The 20,379-nt window shown below is 39.9% G+C and overlaps 1 protein-coding gene across 8 annotated transcripts in view; it reads left to right on the forward strand.

Annotated features, from left to right (window-relative positions):
- Positions 1-16,912: 16,912 nt before the first annotated feature.
- FBXO25 (F-box protein 25) overlaps positions 16,913-20,379 on the forward strand; it is a 31,001-nt gene continuing 27,534 nt past the window's right edge. For 2 of the 8 annotated variants that reach the window (XM_023922517.2, XM_023922518.2), the window contains exons 1-3: positions 17,035-17,399; positions 17,503-17,541; positions 19,871-20,014. In XM_023922517.2, the coding sequence (XP_023778285.2) occupies positions 17,513-17,541; positions 19,871-20,014 (173 nt within the window). In that variant the 5' untranslated portion in view covers positions 17,035-17,399; positions 17,503-17,512. Of the gene's footprint in view, positions 17,400-17,502; positions 17,542-19,870; positions 20,015-20,379 lie in introns of all 8 variants that reach the window. The other 6 variants (XM_086875965.1, XM_086875968.1, XM_086875969.1 and 3 more) reach the window with 6 other exon arrangements.

Genomic DNA, 20,379 nt, shown 5'->3' on the forward strand with positions numbered 1-20,379 from the left:
AAAGGACAGATGAAATTTATTCCAGAGAAAAGAAGCTTTAAAGCAGAATACCTATGCTAAATCAAGCCATGCAATGATGACCCACTGAAGCTTAAGTAACTTAACCAAGGACAATCAGTGAGATAACAACTAGATGAAGAAGGAAATATGAAGTTTTATATATAGTAAATGCAAGTAGTGATAGTTGCAAAGTGGCTAGTTATTCAGGTGGCTAAATACTACTAATTGATTAAGGTAAAACAGTTTTACATATCACTCTGTTGTGAAAATAGACCTTAAATGCAGCATTTAATTTTAGTTATAAATCTGGCACTGTATTTATAAACTTAAAAAATCACAATTAATTAAAAGCTATTTTCTGAGGGCATCAAGTTAATGTTCTATGATACTTGAATGTAAACAAGTATGTACAGATTTTCTTTCTAAGTATCTGCATGAACTCATATCTGCAAGTCAAGTGAAATCCACACATTGGAAAATTGCCTTCTAATCTAGAATTTCCAAGAAGATTATTATGGTCAGAGGGAGGTGATGGACAACAAAGTAATTCAGTAATCAGGTAAGTAATTCTGACTTCTCAGGGAACCTCCCTCCTGGCATTTCTATTCTGCTTCCTCCTCATCCTCCCTTGTGGCATCATTAAGTGGCACTACTCTTGATTTACTCCAGTAAGCAACCTAAGGAAACGTGGCTTTCAGTGCCAAATTCACCTGGTTTAGGAACTGTCAACCAAGGTGATCCAGCTGATCTTAACTGATGTAAAAGTAACTGAAGCAAAAGGAGTTTCACAAGTTGAAGGAGGTGATCCTCAGCCTCTACTTGACCCTAGTGAGGTGACATCCGGACTGTTGTGTTCAATTCTGGTCTACACAGTTCAAGAAAGACAAGGAGATCCTGAAGAGACCACAAAAATGATTAGGAGTCTGGAACGTCTCTCTCATGAGGAGCTGCCCCTGTTTCTCAGTCTGGAGAAGTCTGAGAGGGGATCTCATCAATACATACAAATATCTGAAAGGTAGGTTCCAGACTTTTTTCAGTGGTTCCCAGTGACAGGATAAGGAGCAATGGCCATAAAGCAAAACACAAGAAGTTTCACCTCAACATGAGGAAGAACTTTGCACTGAGGGTGTCAGAGCACGGGAACTTCTGCCCAGGGAGGTTGTGGAATCTCCCTTCCTAGAGACACTCAAAACAAACCTGGATGTGTTCCTGTGTAACCTGGTCTAGGTGACCTTGCCTTGGCAGGGGAGTTGGACTGGATGATCTCCAAAGGTCCCTTCTAACTCTAACTATTCTGTGATTCTGGGAGTCCAAATACTTAGGTCCCAAAATATATTCAGGGGAAGCCAGTTACATCCTGCAAGGTTTGGCAACTGGAATATTCTCTGCAAGCTATAGCACAACAGCTCTGTATTCAGACACTTTATTCACAAGATAGGGACAATAAAATTGCTCATATCTGAAACAGGACAGTAAATAATCAGGTACTATCATTCAGAATCAAATGAAGATATGTCCTGAAATACAAAGGCTCACATTTGAATTTTTTTTCTCTCTGCACTGCTGCCACCAAGGAGCTCACAATATCTTATAAATACCTCTTAAGGAAGAAAAATAAAGGCATTATGAGGAAGTGCATATGATTACAAAGTCATTTTTACAGGCTTTGGAAACTATGTTTTGAAAAATATTGAGATACTAATACTAATACCACTACTACTAATAAATATATTTTTTTAGTCCTGGGAAGGTAAGGTTGCTGGATTTAGACTGTGAATGGTTTGAATATTTATAAATGCTTGTAAGAATGAGGAATGATTATTGCTGCACATTGATAAAGAAGTCTCTTCTTCCTCAACAGGACTAATAGCATCTGCAGTGCTGAGACTCATAAAGCATTACTGTTGGCTTTTAAGATGATTCATAGGCCAATTTTAACAGAGAGAGGTATCTTAGCATAGCATTGGGAGTCAGAAGTTCTTCCCTTCTGATCTGGGCTCTGATACAAAATTTTCTTTATAGCCTTGGGCTGTTCACTTAATCTTTCTGCCTCATACTCCACATCTGTGAAATATGTAGTTACCATATTCACCTAATAGTAAAGAAAGGTCATTGTTTCTCTTCTCCAAAAATATTTTCCTTAGGCCATACTTCACCTCAAAGTCACATGAGGACTGAAAGTTATCCTGTTCAAGTATCCTTGAACCTTTGAGACTGGGTTAAACTTTGTGCTTGATGCTACGTAATTTGTCTCCACAGAAATATCTGCTATCAAACTCAGAACCTGAACCCTGGATACACAGCCTATCTGACCATAGCACATGCCAGAGTACAGATAATGCAAATGCTCAGTGACTTTCTGCTTGAGGGTGGAAGGAAGAGTCCACTTAAAATAAGTATTGATGGAGTTCTTGCAGTTGGGAAGATAACTTCATTGCCTGTGTTCCAAATATCTAGGGTACGATTTTATACCAAAAAAATATATATAAAAAAAAGTAGGCAATTCCCACTTTGACCCACAAAAGGATCTTTCTACTCTTTTACTTTGAAGCCATGAGTACTACTGTTGCTTTAGTCCTGCAGAAAACTGCAGCATGCTAATTCAGATAACATCCAATTTGCTTTACATCCATAGCCTAGAAACACATTGTACAAAAGAAATAAGTTTTTCTTTTCTTTCAAGATAGAAAAAATATTAAATGATAGCTCCACAGCCCAGAGGAGTGTTCTACCAAAAAAAAAAGGATTTTTTTTTTTTAACTTTAAAATAGTAGCAATATTAAAAGGATATTCATGAAGAGTCTAGGAACTTTTCTCAGTGTTTTTTAACCCTTAAATAGTCCACTCTATTATTTGAAAGTCTAGTGTTCTCATTTACTGTAGAAGTTGTATTATGGTACCACAGATTATTATTATTATTATTAACTCTAGACTCCTCTTGTGGGGTGTTAAACAACACCATTGGGAACCTGGTAATAAGAAAGATATATAAAGAAAAACTATCTAAACCAACAAACAGTGAGGACTGGGGATGCTTCCCTGAGCAGCTGGGAAGTCCTATACAGGACTATCCGTGCTGTCTCCCAAACATGGTATTCCAAGTTCATCAGGAAAAAAAGAGGAATTGCCAGAAAATCACACCCTTCTCTTCCTCTGCACTGACTAATGATACCAACCAAACCCAAGGATTTAGACCACTGTAAAAGAAGTGCAGCTGTGATCTCTCCTCCTAAATTAACACCACCATTTCATCTTGCTGCAGTGTTTCAGTATCTTTTTTTCTCATTAAATGAGTCATGCAGCATAATGTCACTACTACTCAGTAGAAGAGCTGCAAATGAGAACTTGAGTCTTATATTCTACAGATTTGTTTCATGATAAAACTGCTCTCAAAGTCTGTGCATACAACAATCTGCTGAGGAAACTGAGGAGCTAAAGAGGGAGCCTGTGGCCATCAGACTTTCTGTAACCATCCAGCCAGTAAAAGCAACATAAAACCTCTGTTTAGATTGATGAACATCTAACTCTTTCATGGAAGGGCAGAATCTAACTCAGAGTAAATACAAGTTTTTCTAGTAGATTTAAATTCGTTTCTCTGGGCTTTATATATTGATAGAAGAAACATGTGGTACTTTCAACATGCTTTATTTTGTTCTAATTTCATTCAAAATCTATTCTAAAAATAATTTCTGGGATTCTCCTTCGTTCAATTTCTTGAGTAAAGTTTACTTTTACTGGTTGACGATCCAGTATTTCTAATGTATACTGTTGCCATCTAGTGTCAAAAACCCAACAGTGTATTTAATATTCAATTTCCCATTTTTTAGGAGAATAAGTACATATTTGCATGTCTCTACAAATCTTTAAATCAGTTTGATTTTCTTATTTTCTCCTTATCAACCATTTGTGATAAAGGCCACCGAACTCTTACCATGTCTACTGCATATCTTTTCCAAGGTCAGCTAGCAGGGATCTGTGCTTTGACTTCAGTTCTGTTGGGCCACCTAGGCATGATACAGTACTTGGAAACTATGGTGGGAACAGAAATTCTTCCCCAAAAGCTGAATTTGGGATGTCCTGCAGGAGGATGAAAGGTGATCCCTGAGGGAAAGAATCCCATCTAACTAGACATATTTACAATACACACATTTACCTTTAAAGTTCCCTCCGCAGTCATTGGAAAGACACTGGTACTTTCAGGGAGGTATTCATCTCATCCTAAAGCAGAAGATTAAAAGAGGTCACATTATTGTTGTGCTTTAGAATTGCCTACTTCTCTGTGCTCTGCAACTATATAGCCAGCATCAGGTAGCAAACTCAGGTGAACACTTCTAAACTACAGATGACTAAAGGCAGATGAGATGAATCTTACTTTATCTCACTCTCATAAGGTCTGGAAAGAATTTACTAGCTGTCTAAATTTGGACCTGAGCCTGTCTTTTAAATAGCCCTGTTTGAATATTCCTCACAAGTAGTAATGAGATTTTCAAGTTATGTGCTTTCTGTCACTGATGGCAGCTAGTATCCTTTAAATCTTTTCTAATCATTTCAAGAGAGGTCGACAGAACACTGGAGAAAGAAGGAGAATTTGATTACATAATTGATTAAAGTGAAGATACAGCAAAGCTGCCAAGACAATCTCTTTAGACCTGGAAACCCAAAGCACAGTGCAACCCAATAATTCATCATAATGGCAAGTAACTGAAGAATGGGGATCCAGTTGTGGTATTTTCCTGTAATATTTAGAAAGACAGAAGGAGGTTTTTTGGTCTCAGTTTTGTTTCAAGGCAACAGTTTTAATAGAATTGAACTTACATTAAAAGACAAATTTTGGCTTGTCCTAGTCCGCTGGAGTCTTGCCACTGATTTCATTGAGATCAGGACTGCATTCTCAGCACTGCTGCTGCCCACTCTAACAAGTAGCTAAGACCTATGGAGCACAGCAACTCATGAAGGAGCATATGAGGTGAAAGCTTAAGTCAAAAGAGAGTTTTGGAAAGTGTAAGATTCAAGAAATGTGCAACTTTTTCCCCTCTTTTCTGTCAAGTGTTCCTGTCTGACTATTAAATGTACATTTCCAGAACTCATAATTCCTGTGACTCTCCCCACATGTGTTTAAACTTCTGTTAACGCAGTTAGCTCTGCTTCCATATGGCACAGCAGTGCCACTTGGTTGCTGTGATTAACTCTAAGCATTGGCTGGGAAGGTAAATGAAAAAAAAGGCATGCTTTCTGCTGAAGCAATTTGCCAGGGAAGTACTGCAAGCCATATGTTTCTCTACCTTCTTCCAAATATTTGTGCTGATGTTGCTAGAAGGCGATGTCATCCAAGGAAAAGGAGATGCATGATAGATTGTGCTGTGATAGATTACTGAAAGCATACAGCACTTGCCTAATGCATTTTTAGCCTCTAAATTCAGTGCTTTACAACTGCTGATGCTGCTGCCACTAGAATTCATCAGATTATTCCTCCCACCAGCAGGACTGCTGCTTTGTGGGGTCAATTACTTTCTTGATAGTGTTGGAAGCTGTGGAGGTTTTGCTCTCTATCTCCTGCTGGACATTATGCTCAAAGTATGGACATGCTACATAAAATTGTAAAAAATAATAATAAATCAGATCAGTGGTAGGCACTGCATTAAATTAAATGTGTGTCCTCAAGTAAGGTTAAATAATTGCAAATTGATTTTAATTCAGTAATTTTTCCAGCATTAAAACAAAATTAATTCCCCAGACAGGCATAGACTTATCTGAAAAACAACAGCATCTTGGGGCCAGTCTTCACTCTGACAAATTCTGGCTCAAGTTACTGAGCCCAGTTCACCTCACAGACAGCCTCTGCAGCACCACTTTATTACTGCCATGGGATTACTCCCTAAACCAGGCAGCTTCCATAACAAGCATGGAAGGGACCACCAAAAGAATAAGCATTCAAAGTGGTAGTTACATCCAGATGAAACTTCATCTGTCACTATAGTAACTCAAACTAGTCCAGCTTTAAGGGCTAAAAAACCACTTTTCCCTGATCCTCTTATCTCTACTATGCCAAAAAAACATTTTGTACAGATCCCAGTTCTGCAGCTGAAACATCTAGCATCAAAGTTATAAATTACTCTCATTTTTTATTTAATTAAATGAATAAAATGTATCCATGCTATAAAATAGACACATAAAAATAGTACATGCCATGAATTTACATTTTAGAACTGTCAGCAAATTCAATCAGGAAATGATCTTCTCAATATAAATGAACACAGGAAAGCGATTAACTGTTTTTAATTTAGCAACAACAAATTGTAATATGCTTCAGAGAGGTAAATCAGAATTATGTCCTAACTTTAATAATCTATAGGCAGCTGGTCTGTCCTCCCAAAGCTGAAGAATTAATGTAAGACTAGAGGTTAACAGCAGCAATTACTAGAACAATCATAAATACGTTCTTTTAAGCATATTGATTCGAATGGAATGAATGCCAAAGAACAGAATTCTACAGGGTGGAATTCTGCTGCCATTACCTAGACAAAACTCCTTTCAGCATCACACTTTTCACAACTGATGACATGACAGAACTGGACATTTATAAAAATCATAGAATATGAAAGAAGTGACTGGGCTGTCTTTAAACAAATTAGCTGCATCTTTAAACAGATTGGCTACACCTTTACTGTCATTTACAGAGTGGTCTAAATTCCAGTTCATCCCAAAGAGGTACTGCTAGTGATGAGGAGTGACTGCTGACCTCCCCATTCCATGGCAGTGTGGATGCACTCATCAGGTACCAGCTTGTTTTCTCAAAGGGCATACAGGATGATCTAGATGTTAAACACCATCAAAAGAGTTGAGAATGGCCATGGTGTGAGGAGTCCATGGCACCCTTTCTATCAGGTCAGAGCTGTGCGGAACAGAAGCCTCCACAGAAGCCATAAAGTAACTGGAGGAGATGGGTCCCAGCCCACAGCTCTCTCAGTGGGGGCACAAATCCTCTGCTGGGACTTCTACTCTCTGGGACCTACAAAGTCAAAGTAGAAAGAAAGGAGCAGAAGAAATGGAAGGAAAAAAAAGAGACACAATGAAATGTGGTTCCTGATCTGTTCTCAGGGTTTTAAAGACATTTAGTCATCCTTTTGGTATGGAAAGGCAATCATTGCTGGAGTAAATGTTATGCTCATTTAGCCAGGGTGCTTGCAGGAGAATAACATCAAGAATCAAATGATTCTTGAATCTAGCTCATGGGATAATTGTACACCTAGTTATGTAATGTCTGTCTAAATAGCATTTCCAATGCTACCAGCAAGACTATTCACATTGTTTATTGGTATTTGCTAGCATAAATTCCCAACTTGAAAGGCACATTGATCAATTCCTGCTGTTTCTCTAGTCTAATATGCGTGTTAATGAGACAGTTTTATCTTAATAGGTTGCAAAAATGATTTCTTTGCATATTGCTTGTGTTCAAATAATACATGAATTAAGTCTATGTGTCTTCCACTCCTATGAGCTTCTGAAAATGCCTGTTTAGTTTAATGGCAACCCTCCTTTTTCTGTAAAATACAAGAGTAAAAAAAATTCCTATCCACAAAGCCTTTAACTGTTTTGTTAAGGTTCCTATCTACAGCCATAGATTTTATGTTTAAGGTATCTATTAATTCATAATAAAAATTTCCAAATAACATATGGAGAAATGTGCACTCAGAATTAATAGTTCTAAACTTCTCTGGGAACTGGTTAGATGGACTGCCACAGAGTTCTGCTCTATGTAATAGAATGGTCCCCAGAACTATGCAGAAACCTATCTGTGAGTGAATAAAATTCTGCTTTTGTTTCTTCCTTATCAGGGAATAAACAAAACACCAGGAAAACAAACCTGAAATTTGCCCAGCTTTTTTCATGACTGTTTTTTATGCTGAACTGACACTGAATTTAACTATAAAGAATTGTAGTAGCATTGTAGTTGTATAATATACAGTTGCTTTTCTTACATATAAACAAGCCTGAATCATTTCCTGTGAAATAAGGGTCAAAATCCTCTTTGATTCCCTTGGGATTTGAGTGGCACTTGAGGCTGTCATACAAAGTGGTGCTCATATTAATACAGTAAGCAGAGATCAAATGCAGAGATTTCAACCCATAAAGATTACTGGACAAACTCACCACCTTCCCCCCACTCCTCCCCAGGCCCTCCCCAAGTGGATTCTTTAGTAGGAAATGTGAGTTTAGGGATTATAATTACATGGTGAGCAAGGCGATGGATAATAATCATGAAAGTATATTGTTCTCCCATTTCACAAAATATATTGCTTCCCTCTGTTTAGTGCTTCCAAAGGGAACTCTTTACTATCACAGTGGATTACAAATCATGAGGACTACTAATGATGAGGTGTAGAATTACCAACCATGTACTAATATCTGATAGACTTTTGAGGAGTTAAATTAGCTGAAAATATACAAGCATATACAATTCATAATATATGAAGCATATATATTATACAGTAACCTCTATAACTGTCAACCATCAGGTTTTTGTTTTGTTCATTAGAATCACTTATATTTTCATTTTTCCAAGAAAAGATAAAATTATTGTGAACCAAGCACTCCAATACCTTATCAACTAAAGATTTTGACAGTCTGCTTGCTGTTTCATCTCTGGGTCAGATTGATATTCCATTGATGCCACTCTCATTCAGCAGAAGTGTAAATTACTCTATTGAAAACAAAGAGCATTATGTTATTTATAACCAAAATTTATTTCTCAAAAAGGGTATAATATGCAAGCTTACATGTACACAAAGACCAGATAATAACACTAATTTCCAGTTCCTGGAGATGGTGCCTTTTAGATATGACAGTAACTCCCTCTGGCCAAAGCCATGGACAGCCTGAGCTCAAGCTGAATGTCCAAGCACTTTGAAGAGAAAAAACATTTTAATGCAGAACCTCCTGAGAAAGGGGGGTGAGGTTTCAAAGCCCCTACAGGACACCTGTGAGGGATGCAAACGTACAGAGCATGCAGCCATCTGTCTCTCACTGTTGATGGCAGGCATAACAGGCCTCAAAGAAAGTGGCATTTAAAGCTCAGTTTAATATGAAATCTCTACAAAGGTTCAATGTTCCGAAGCTGCTAACACATCACTTCCTGACACTAAGTTGCACCATGAGGTAATAAACATAATGCATGGTACTAACTACATTTGTCATGCAAGATAAGCATGAGTAAAACCTGCATCCCACAGAAGTAAACACACATGCCAGCAAAATTTACAATGTTCAAGAGTTCATCATGTGGTTATCCCATTCCCCTTATTTTTCTACCTACCTCCACAGAAGTAATTGTTTTTATTTCAGCATGTCCTCTTCCTCCTTGTGCCACTATCTCATTCTAGCCTTTTCCCCACCTTTATCCTGTTGAAAATTGTTCAAATGTAAGTCATGGGAACTGAAACTTACTAAAACCTCAATTAACTAAATGTTCAGTTCAACATGCACAAATCTACCAGAGAAAGACTTGCAGTAAGAGTGGAAGATTTTCCAATTCTGAAAAATAACATAGGTATGTGTATAGTATGAAAAGAGTTGATGTAAGAAACTGGTTAGCTTCTTTTAGAAATTTCTGTGGAGTCTGCTTTGCCAGTGGAAAGACACTTTGACTTTAAGAGACTTAAATCACAATTTTGATTGTACCAGACTTTTCTTTTTCCTTACTATGCATTTGCAGTTTGCTTCAGAAAAAAAAACAGAAAAAGGTTTTGTAAGCCAGAACCACAGTTCTTTGATACCACTGGGCTAAAGTGCAGTAGCTGAGTGTAACTTGAATTACTAAAGTTGAGATTCTGCATCCCATGTCATGATTCCAAGCCCACCTGGAGGTGAAACACCATGAAGCTCCTCACTCAAACCCCCTTCCCTTCCCTTCCCTTCCCTTCCCTTCCCTTCCCTTCCCTTCCCTTCCCTTCCCTTCCCTTCCCTTCCCTTCCCTTCCCTTCCCTTCCCTTCCCTTCCCTTCCCTTCCCTTCCCTTCCCTTCCCTTCCCTTCCCTTCCCTTCCCTTCCCTTCCCTTCCCTTCCCTTCCCTTCCCTTCCCTTCCCTTCCCTTCCCTTCCCTTCCCTTCCCTTCCCTTCCCCCCACCCTAGCTGAAACCAGGACAAAATTGTGTTTGTTAGTTTCCATTACAATTGTGATAAATCAGAAAGCCTGATTCTGTTCTCCCACTTCCATAAACCACAACATGAATTCACTAACATAATTATTATTTATAGGTGTTTCATTAGGTACAAGCAAAACCTAAGTTAACTTCAGGGCTGAGTTTTTTTTTTTAATTTCAACAAGATTTATTCTTTATTTCCTCACTGGTCAGCTTTATTATAATAACACTGCTGTTATATAAGATACAACTTTTGCTGCTGAGATAAAGACTGTTGCTGATAGTCCTAGTAATTATGTTTGGGTTTATGTTATTCCATTAAATCATGTATATCATAGGCATACCAAAATGGAAGTGAAGTACCATATGAACAGATGTTTTAATTACAAGTAGATATACAAAAGAAGGTCTGTAGAGAATTTCATTCTGTTTCAGACCACTTCTCCAAGGTCATTTTTAAGTCTTAGTGCATCTTTCCACATTTTTAGAGATCTTGCCGATTTCCTACCATCTACCAGCTTAACATGCATACACTTAATTCTGTATTCCAGCTCACTACAGAGGCCATATTAGTATTGGATCTTTCAACCAGAAATTAAAGTTAAATTTACAAATTATAATTGATAGGCTCATTTTTCATTTTTTAAGACTAGACACAGTATTTGCTCTTTTGCAGTTCTGTCACATTTCTCCAATCCTCTATATGTTTTCTATATAAATGCTAGTATTTTTAAGATTGCTTACTGGCTATGTAACTCAATTTATCAGGACCAGTCAAACTAATAAATATCTAATTTCTCTAAACATTCTAGCTATCTTTCTTTTTCAAGCTCTATTTTTCTCTGTCTTTGAAAACTTAAGCTTTTCAACTAGCCATCTCCTTCAGCTGAGCCTTTTAGCAAACACCAATGCATATAATTTTGTAGAATAGCAGACTAATAGTTTGCTTTTATTCTTACTTTCTAGGTACATCTACTATTTTGCATTCAGTTCCCTGCAGCTATTCAACTATATCATATATACTGATTAAGCTTCCCTTACTATAGTGATGAAACTTCTCTGTAAAATTAGATTTCTTTGATCCAATTCTTCCTATGAGAAAAGCAGACAGAAACAAGAGAGAAAAAGAACCTCTCTCCTTCAACAGTTAGATATCTTCTCATTTACACATTAATTTTATATCTATTTTAAGTATTACAACATTGTCTTCAGTTTTGATCCATTCTTTCCTTGAGTTCTATGTCCCCAGCTTTTGCTGCAGAAATTGCTTTCTCTTAGGAACATATTTGAAACCACTAATCCAAACCAATTTACAGGTTCTATGGATGCATACAAATATGGTGAAAACAGATGGTAACTTACCAATATAGAAAGTCTGCTTCTAAAAATTGGTGTTTTTGTCTGATTAAAGGTTTCAAGAAGGGTTAGAAACCTCATGCCATCCTTCATTACCATAAAAGCAATGAACCTTATTTTGATGAGTAATTCCTTACCAGTTTCTATATCTTGGACTGCCATGAAATTCCACCCCACACTGCAAATTTCTAAACTAATTTATTTTCTTTCCTAGTTACCTTTCTCTAAAACAGGCAAAGCACATATTTCTTGAAAGACAAACATTTCTTTTCCAGACCTTAGTTTTGACCTCACATTTCCCCCATCAGAGATGAGGTAGTTGCAGTATCCAACCTGCCATTGATCAAATGGTGTAATTTCTGTTTGTGTCCCAGGGCTTTCAATTAAAGATTTATCTCAAGATATGGTACATGCTCTTTTTCAGATTGTTTCTCTGGAGTTATCTAAAGTCATGTTTTTTACTGCCACACAGAAAGCTCTTCTGTTTCTCCCTTAATGTTATTTCACAGCAAAGTGTTTTTTTCACAGAGTAATTATTGGTTTTCAAAATCCTCTTCCCTCTGCTATAGAGTGTTTGTTCCAACCAGAATAAATCTGTTTTTACATTCAACAGTGAATTATTATAAAGTACATCTTCAATATTAAAATTCTGCAACCAACATTGATTTGCAAATCTGCTGAAGACAATTACTTTTCTGAGTGTAACCATTAATAACCTACTGTATATCTGTGAATCGTTTTTTTCCCCACAAAGCTCCAATAAGATGTTTCTGTTCATCAATTTTTTCCATTCCCCATGCTCTTTGGAGAGCAGTTCATCTGATGATATCACATCCCTGTGGACTGGGGAGTTGAGAGGGGTGCTGGGGTGATAAGGCAGGGGCCTTGCCTGTCAGAGTCTCTCTGCATAAGGCAAGTCAATGGTGGCTAGGTTGCAAGCAAGAGTCTACATCAAGGGCAAGGCAGCTTCAGGCAGCTCCAAGGTCAAGCTGGGAAGCCAATCTGCCAGTCTGCTTGCCCTGGCACTGTCAGCAGCCTCTCTCCGATGTTCCCAGGAGGAAAGGGGCTGCCCTGGGTTGCACCACTGCTGAGCTGGTCCTCAGCAGCCAAGCCTTTGGGAAGGGAGATGTTGTCTTATGCATCTACAGTTTCCCTAATACACTTAATTATTTATCCTCTCACACTGAGGAGGGCAATAAACCTGATGAAGGAAGAGTGGTAGCATTACCTCTTGTTTTGGCAGTATTCATGAGAAGTATTTAAGAAAAAAATATGCCAGCCACAAAGAAATTTCTGAAGAACTGTGTAATACACTGAAAAACACACATTAAGTAATATCTGGGATAATGAGGCTTTTCTCCAAATTTTGATTAATTTTTTTTACAGGTTGGTAGTTTTTTCCAGAAAAATTAAACTATAAGCAGCTGTCTCCTAGAGAAAAGGCCAATTGCTTGGATTACATGTTCTTCTCCATTTTTGTTTTACTTACGAGTTTTGTGTTCATTATTGTCATGAGTTTCCTTCTTCTTTCTAATGATTTTATTGCTCCTGCATCCCTTTCCTGTTTCTTTTTGTTAGCATTAAATGTTGCTAAGTAACTGAACCAGGCTGCAGTATTATTTGGCAGAACTATTCTATTTTTTGAAATATGTATAGAGATTACTCAGCAAAATGAAAACTACTCTCCCAAAGGAAAGAAGGACATTTGTATCTACCACAACCTTCATTTTCAGACAATTTCTAAGAAAAAATTGGAAGTGATTCCTATAAACATATTATGTATAAACATAAACACATATAAATATTCCTACAATGCTTATTTCCAGACTAAGCAGTTAAGGAAATATGAATCTTAATGAAAAGATGCTTTATGTGCTCCATTAAGTTATCCTAAGCCACACCAAACAACATTTGTTTTGCTTTTATTAACATGTCTCAGATCTTACAAGAAATTGTAATTTTAAAGTAAAATAGCTTGGCTTTCCTTCAGTGTAAGCTCATTTAAAGAGTTCACCTTCACCGTTGATTATTAAAAAGAAATCCTAATTTAAGTGATTTGATAGCAAAAAATGGGAAAGATGGAATTCACCATTTTATTAAGATCTCCTAATTTCATGTTAGTGTGGCAATGATATAGTGTCTCATCTACATGGACCTGCAATCAGTAACTATCTGAATTGCAAAACGCATCTGGGTTTAATGAAATTTTCACTTTAAAATCTCGCTGTAACAATCAAAAGCACTAACAGCCACACTCCAGATCAGTTTGTTCAATTTCCACTGTGAAGGTTTAAACTGCTTTAGTATTAAATAAAACATAATAGAAGGCTGTGACACCAGAATAAGAAAATTACCATACAACTTTATAAAGAATATCTGAAATGAAATAGTGTCAATCAATATTAAATTATTCAAGAACTGCTTGAGCTGCTCCATGTTGATCAGAATAGTCTTAAAGGCTTCCACATTCCATTAAGTTATTTTTCATCTTGAACCCCACCTAAAGAGAACAAAATGCTATTTTTTGTATACTTTTAACACAGACATGCACTAAACATAAAAAAATATATTTTAAAATAAATTTCTGAGTCTTCAATTAGTTTTTTATAGATCAGAGCATGGACTCTCAAGATAGCACCAATACTTAACATGGGAAATATCTTCAAATTTATTCATTTGAAAATTTGTCATATTTTGTTACAAAAAAAGGCACATGGAAAGGTATCATAAACATTAAATAGTAGTATTACTTCACAAACACTATACAGCAAAATGACTTTGGTTTTGAAGTACAGAGTGAGAAATTTACACTTGCAACAGAGGATGGCTCAGTAGTAACTCTGGGCAATAACCACTTTGCACCTGCTTGTTGAATAGTCACAAGATTTTTAGACACTTGGAATGGAACCACCATATACATAAAGTCTTGTAATAAGTGGCTCTTTACTAAAAAATAAATTAAAAATCACATTCTTCCAGCTCTCTCTATTGTATAATTAATATAAATATGCTGAAGCCAGCAGGTGAAATATTATAATAGCTGAGCATGAGTAGCAGCAAATATGCAGGAAAGAGAGTTGTCACAGAAAACCCAATTACTTCTGTACTTCAGCTATTAATAACTTTATTAAATTTGAGGCACAAGTCAAAGAGTGTGACCTCCTAAACAGGGAAGACACAGTTGTCCTTGTCCTTCTGGGACCCACACCAGAAAAAAAGAAAAAAGCTAGAAGCATATGACTTCCTCTGTTTCTTCCTTCCCTACTGTATCCTCCCTAAAGTGTGAGGTATTTATCTGGGCTTGACGCCAGCAGATGTGACCAGCAGGTTGAGGAGGTGATTCTGCCCCTGTACTCTGCTCTCATGGAGCCCCTCCTGGAGTGCTGCACCCAGCTCTGGGGACAGAGACAGGCCGTGAAGATGCTCAGAGGGCTGGAGCATCCCTCCCACAAAGACTGGCAAAGAGAGCTGGGCCTGTTTGGTGGAGAGAAGGCTCCAGGGAGACCTTCTACAGCTTCCAGTAATGAAGAAGGGCTACAAAAAAACCCCAAAAAACAACAACAACAAAAAAACCAAAGCAAACAAAAGCACAGAGAGGCTTTTTACAAGGGTGTGAACTGATAGGAAAAGGGGGAATGGTTTTAAACTGTGTGAGAGTAGGTTTAGATTAGATACTAGGAGGCCATTCTTCCCTGCAAAGGCTGGTGAGCCACTGTCAGAAGTTGACAGAGAAGCTGTGGTTCCTCCACCCTGGAAGATTCCAAGGCCTGGCTGGATGGAGCTTTAAGCAACCTGGTCTAGTGGAACGTGTCCCCATGGCAGGGGGATTGGACATAAATGACCTTCAAAGATCCTTTCCAATCCAAGTAATTCTATGATATTAGGAAGTGTGGTGTCCACCCCTCTTCTCTCTCCCCTCCTCTCTCTTTAGCAGGGGAAAGAGAAAAATGAAAAAGCTCATGGTTACAGACAATGACAGAGAGATTATCTATCTACCAACCACCATCATATGTAAGCTAGAATCAACTTGGGGGAGATTAATTTAATTTGCTGTGAATTAAAAATTGGGTATTTTTTAAAATAGCACTGTGAGAAACAGAAACAAATAAAAGCACCTTTTTGTCAACTCCCTCTTTTTTTTCCCAGACTCAACGCTCTGCTCTGTTCTTGATTTTTCTGTCACGTCCTCTCCTCAAGTGTCACAGGGGGATGGGGAAACTGGGGTTGGGGTCCATTCATAACGCTTTGTCTGTGGCACTCCTTCCTTCTCATGCTGCTGCCCTGCTCCAGCATGGAATTCCCCTCACTGGAAGTCTTCCACAAGCTGCTCCAATGTGAGTCCTTCCCAAAATGCTGAACTTTTTCAAGAAGTAATCTCCTGCTTACTGTCTTTCAGGTTTTAATGCTGCTTACTCCTCAGTAAAACCCAGCTTGCCCTGAAGGAACAACCCCACCAGAGCCATGAGGTAACTCAGTACTCATTGTATGTCATCCACCACAGGATACCTCAGAGACTGAAAATATAGAAGGATCCTAGAGACAAAAGGATTTCTGCCACATTGTGAAGGAATTTTGTAGATCCAGATACCAAATAGAAAAAAAAAAAACCCCACCAAAATCTTTTCATGGGTTGGGCAAGGAGATTGATATGTTCCAGGCAAAGTAGTGGTGTAGAACTGTTAATATTGAATCACATGATTTTCCAGGGTGGGGCTGGGAAACTTTTCAAACAGGCAATGGCAGAAAAGAGTGGCCTACAGACTCTGGCTGTACAAAGGCAGCCCCACACCACCTTTGCCATGGCTGTATTTATGTCAGGATAATGGGTCACGCTGGTCATAGAAGAGAGGGGCACACCGGGTGGGTCACACTGCTCACACCGGGAGGGTCACACCGGGAGGGTCACACCGGAGGGTTCCCCAGGGGGTTACAGGGGGTCACACCGGGGGAGTCACATTGGGGGGGGCTCCCCCAGGGGTTACAGGGGGTCACATCGGGAGGGGTCACACCGGGGGGGGGGACACACCGAGAGGGGTCACTCCGGGGAGGTCACACCGGGGGGGTTCCCCAGGGGGTTACAGGGGGTCACACCGGGGGGGTCACACCGGGGGGGTTCCCCAGGGGGTTACAGGGGGTCACACCGGGGGGGGGTCACACCGGAGGGTTCCCCAGGGGGTTACAGGGGGTCAGACCGGGGGGGTCACACCGGGGGGGTCCCCCAGGGGGTCACGCCCTCCCCGCCCCGCGCGCGCCACACGCCCCGCCCCCGCAGACCAAAACATTGGCACGTGCGCCCCGCGGGCGCCTATCACGTGACTCGGCCGGCCCATCGCTGGGCGGAGACGGCTCCGCCCCTCCGCGCCAATGGCAGCGCGCGCTGCCGGGTAGCAACAAGCGCGGCGGGCGGCGACCAATCAGCGCGCTGGGGGCGTGGCCAGCGCGGCCCATGGTACTTCCGGCAACAGCCCCGGGCCCGGGCCGAGCGCCGGGCGGGGAGCGGCGGGGGCGGCGGGAGAGGCACCGTGAGGTGAGCGCGGCCCGGGCGGCAGCGGGGTCGGGGGAACACCTGTGGGGCCGTGTGTGTGAGCCCTCGCCGGCCCGGGGGGTTGGGGCTGAGCGTGGGCAGCCGTGGCGTGAGGGGTTTGGGGTTGGCTCTTCAGGGCATGTGGAGCTGAAGGAGTGTGGGACAAGGTGTTAAAAGTCAGGGTGGATAGATGGGTCTGGGGAAGGGGACTGGGGCGAGGCATGACGGGCAGCACTGAGGGGTCTGGAGGGATGTGGAGCCTGCCTGGACGAATGGGGCGTTGGGATCTCATAAGCTGTGTGAGGATGGAATCCACCATGGTTTCACTAGGGGCATATCCCGCTTCACAAATCTGGTGCCTTTCTATGGTGGGATTTCAAGGTTGGTGGATGAGGTCATATAGGGTCACACTGTGACTGATGTAATTTGCCTGAATTTATGAAATGCATTTGACACTGTCCCACACAAATTTCATGTCTCTCAGCTGGAGAGGTATGGATTTGACAGATGGACAGCTGGGAAGGTAAGGAACTGGCTGGATGGTCATCTTCAGAGAGTTGCAGTCAACAGCTCTGTGTCTAAGTGGGGATAAGTGACATTCATGAGGGGTCAGGATTTGGACTAGATATGTTTAGCATCTTTCTTGGGGATATGGACAGTGGGATTGAGTGCCCCCTCTGCAAGTTTTTGGATGGTGCCAAATTGTGGTGCGGTCAACAAGCTGGAGAGAAAAAATACCATCCAGAGGGACCTTGACAGGACAGAAATAGTGTGTGCAAATCTCATTAAATTCAGCAAGGCCAAGTGCTAGGTTCTGCAGCTGGGTCATGGCAGTCCCAAGTACGAGTACAGGATGGGTGGAGAATGGATTGAAAACAGCTTTGAGGAGAAGGACTCAAGGCTGTTGGTTGACGAGGAGTGCAACATGAGTCAGCAGTGTGCTGTTGCAGCCCAGAAAGCCAAAGGTGTTCTGGGCTGTACCTAAGGAAGTGTGGGGTCAGTGGGTCAAGGGAGGTGATTCTGCCCCTCTACTCTACTCTGCTCTCCTCATATACCACCTTCAGTGTTGCATCCAGCTCTGTGATCTCCACCATAGAAAGGCTGTAAACGTGTTGGAGAGAGTCCAGAGGAGGGCTGGAGCACCTGTCCTGTGAACACAAGCTGAGAGAATTGGGATTGTTTAGCCAGGTGAAGACAAGGCTTTGGGGAGACCAGTAGAGCAGTCTTCCAATACTTTAAGGGAGTGCTGCAAGAGAGCTGGAGAAGGACTTTTTACAAGGGCATGTAGTGACAGAACAAGGCAAAATGGCATCAAACTGAAAGAAAGTAGATTTAGGTTAAGTCTTAGTAAAAAGTCCTTTACTGTGAGAGTGATGAGGCACTGGCACAGGTTGCCCAGAAGAGTGGTGGATATCCTATCCTTTTTAGTTCATGGCCGTGTTGGATGGGACTCTCAGCAACCTGGTTTAGTGGAAGGTGTCACCCAGACTGGAACTGGGTGATCTTTAAGGTCCCTTCCAACCCAAACCATTCTGTGATAAAGACACCAGTATGAGAGGAGTAGTAAACAATGTGTCGTGGTTCATATTATTTCTATGAAGCAGTAAAAGTATTTGAAAAGTGGATAGGCATGAATAAAATTAGTTGTGACTGGGGGAACGGATGTTGTAAATTTTGGAAAGGGTTCTTGTTAGGAGCAGAGGAAACCTGAGTTATTAGTAGGAAGGGGACTTTAGTCAATCCAGAGGCCTAAGCAATACACTTCATTTTGCATGCAATGCAGATTTTTAAATAAAGAAAAACCCATCTGGCTCACTCAACCTTTATTTCTTCTAGTTCTTTATACTGTTCTAACAAATATGTTGGGCAAATGCTTGTCAAGAGTGCAAATGTTTAAATAAATTCATAGTGATGCTTACTGATGGGGCCGAATATTTTTTAAGTTGAAAAAAATGAGAAAATGCGTATTTGTTAGGACCAAAGCTGTTGCAGTTATATATTAACATGTGTTTCAAATACCATAATGCTATCTTCCCTCTACAGCTTGCATTATAACTCAGGAGCATTATGTTTGCATGATGAATGGGAAGAAGAGAGCAAAAGCTGGCAAGGTTATAGTCTTCTAAGTGTAGAAAACTGCCTTGTTCAAACTCTCAATGTGTCAGAAGTGAATCTCACTTTTGAAAAATGGTAGCAGAACAGTGAGCAATATACCTGTGATGACCTGCATCTATTTGTAGCAATTTCTGAAGATGTCACAATGGACTTTGTTGCAGTTTCCTTTTGTCCTGGTGTCTGCTTAATAGGCTGGCATGGGAAGTGTCCTCAACAACAACCTAAAAAGATTTTTGGCAATGTTGAAATTTCTTTACTGAAACATCAATACACACTGTACAATAAACTCAGTGTTTGTAAGGATTAGAAAAAACAAAAGGAGCAACATTGATTTTGTTAGCTGTCAATCTCTTTAAAACCATTTGTTAGTCACATATAAAAATCAGTAATCTGTTTGATCATGGCAAAGCAGGTTATACATTATATAATTGATATAATTTTGCTTTTTTTGGTATCATTCTCTTCTTGTACTACCAGGATTCTTTTCCTTGTTTCCAAAGAACAAGAAAATCTACCTTGATCTTAGATCTTAAATGCTGAAAGACAAGAAGAATGTGGTTAGAGAATAAAAAAAATCTACTTAAACCACTGAATCTGTTTCTTAAAAGGATGCTCTACAGAAAACTTTTCTCAAGATTTTTTTTTTTAAGGCTAAAGAGAAAACTGAAATAGTGACAGGAAGTTTTGAAGCTTTTAAAATTAATAATTGACAAAGAATCTCTTCTTGCTGCTTATAGAGAAACCATGCCATTTTTGGGCCAAGACTGGAGATCCCCTGGATGGAGATGGGTTAAAACAGAAGATGGATGGAAAAGATGTGAACCCTTTAGTCCTGCGCTTGAGGATGGGAATAATCAGCTGAATGATATCAGCCACACTGTGTAAGTTTAAAAAAAAAAGTGATTCTGCATGAATTAGTAGCAGGTGGGAAGGCAAAATTGACTTAATTTCCATTCAGATGGCAACTGTTTGTGGTAGCTGATGTCATCTGTATACAAATGCAGTCATGTGTTTTGTTAGTTAGCAGGCAGGAGACCCCTGTGGAGATTGTCTGTCTTTTGTCACTGCTTTGAGTTACTTATTTGAGGCAGCCAGATCCCTTCTTAGCCTATATGTCTTTCAAAATAATAAAGCAATAAATACTTAAAAAAAACAAACAGAAAGCCAACCCTGCCCCCCCAATGCCTGTCGAGTACTATTTAAAAGCAAAAGTGGCACTTATGAATTATAAAACAACAATATGCCT

This window comes from Cyanistes caeruleus, chromosome 2 (assembly GCF_971803275.1).
Source record: "Cyanistes caeruleus chromosome 2, bCyaCae1.hap1.1, whole genome shotgun sequence".
NCBI classification, from domain to species: Eukaryota; Metazoa; Chordata; class Aves; order Passeriformes; family Paridae; genus Cyanistes; species Cyanistes caeruleus.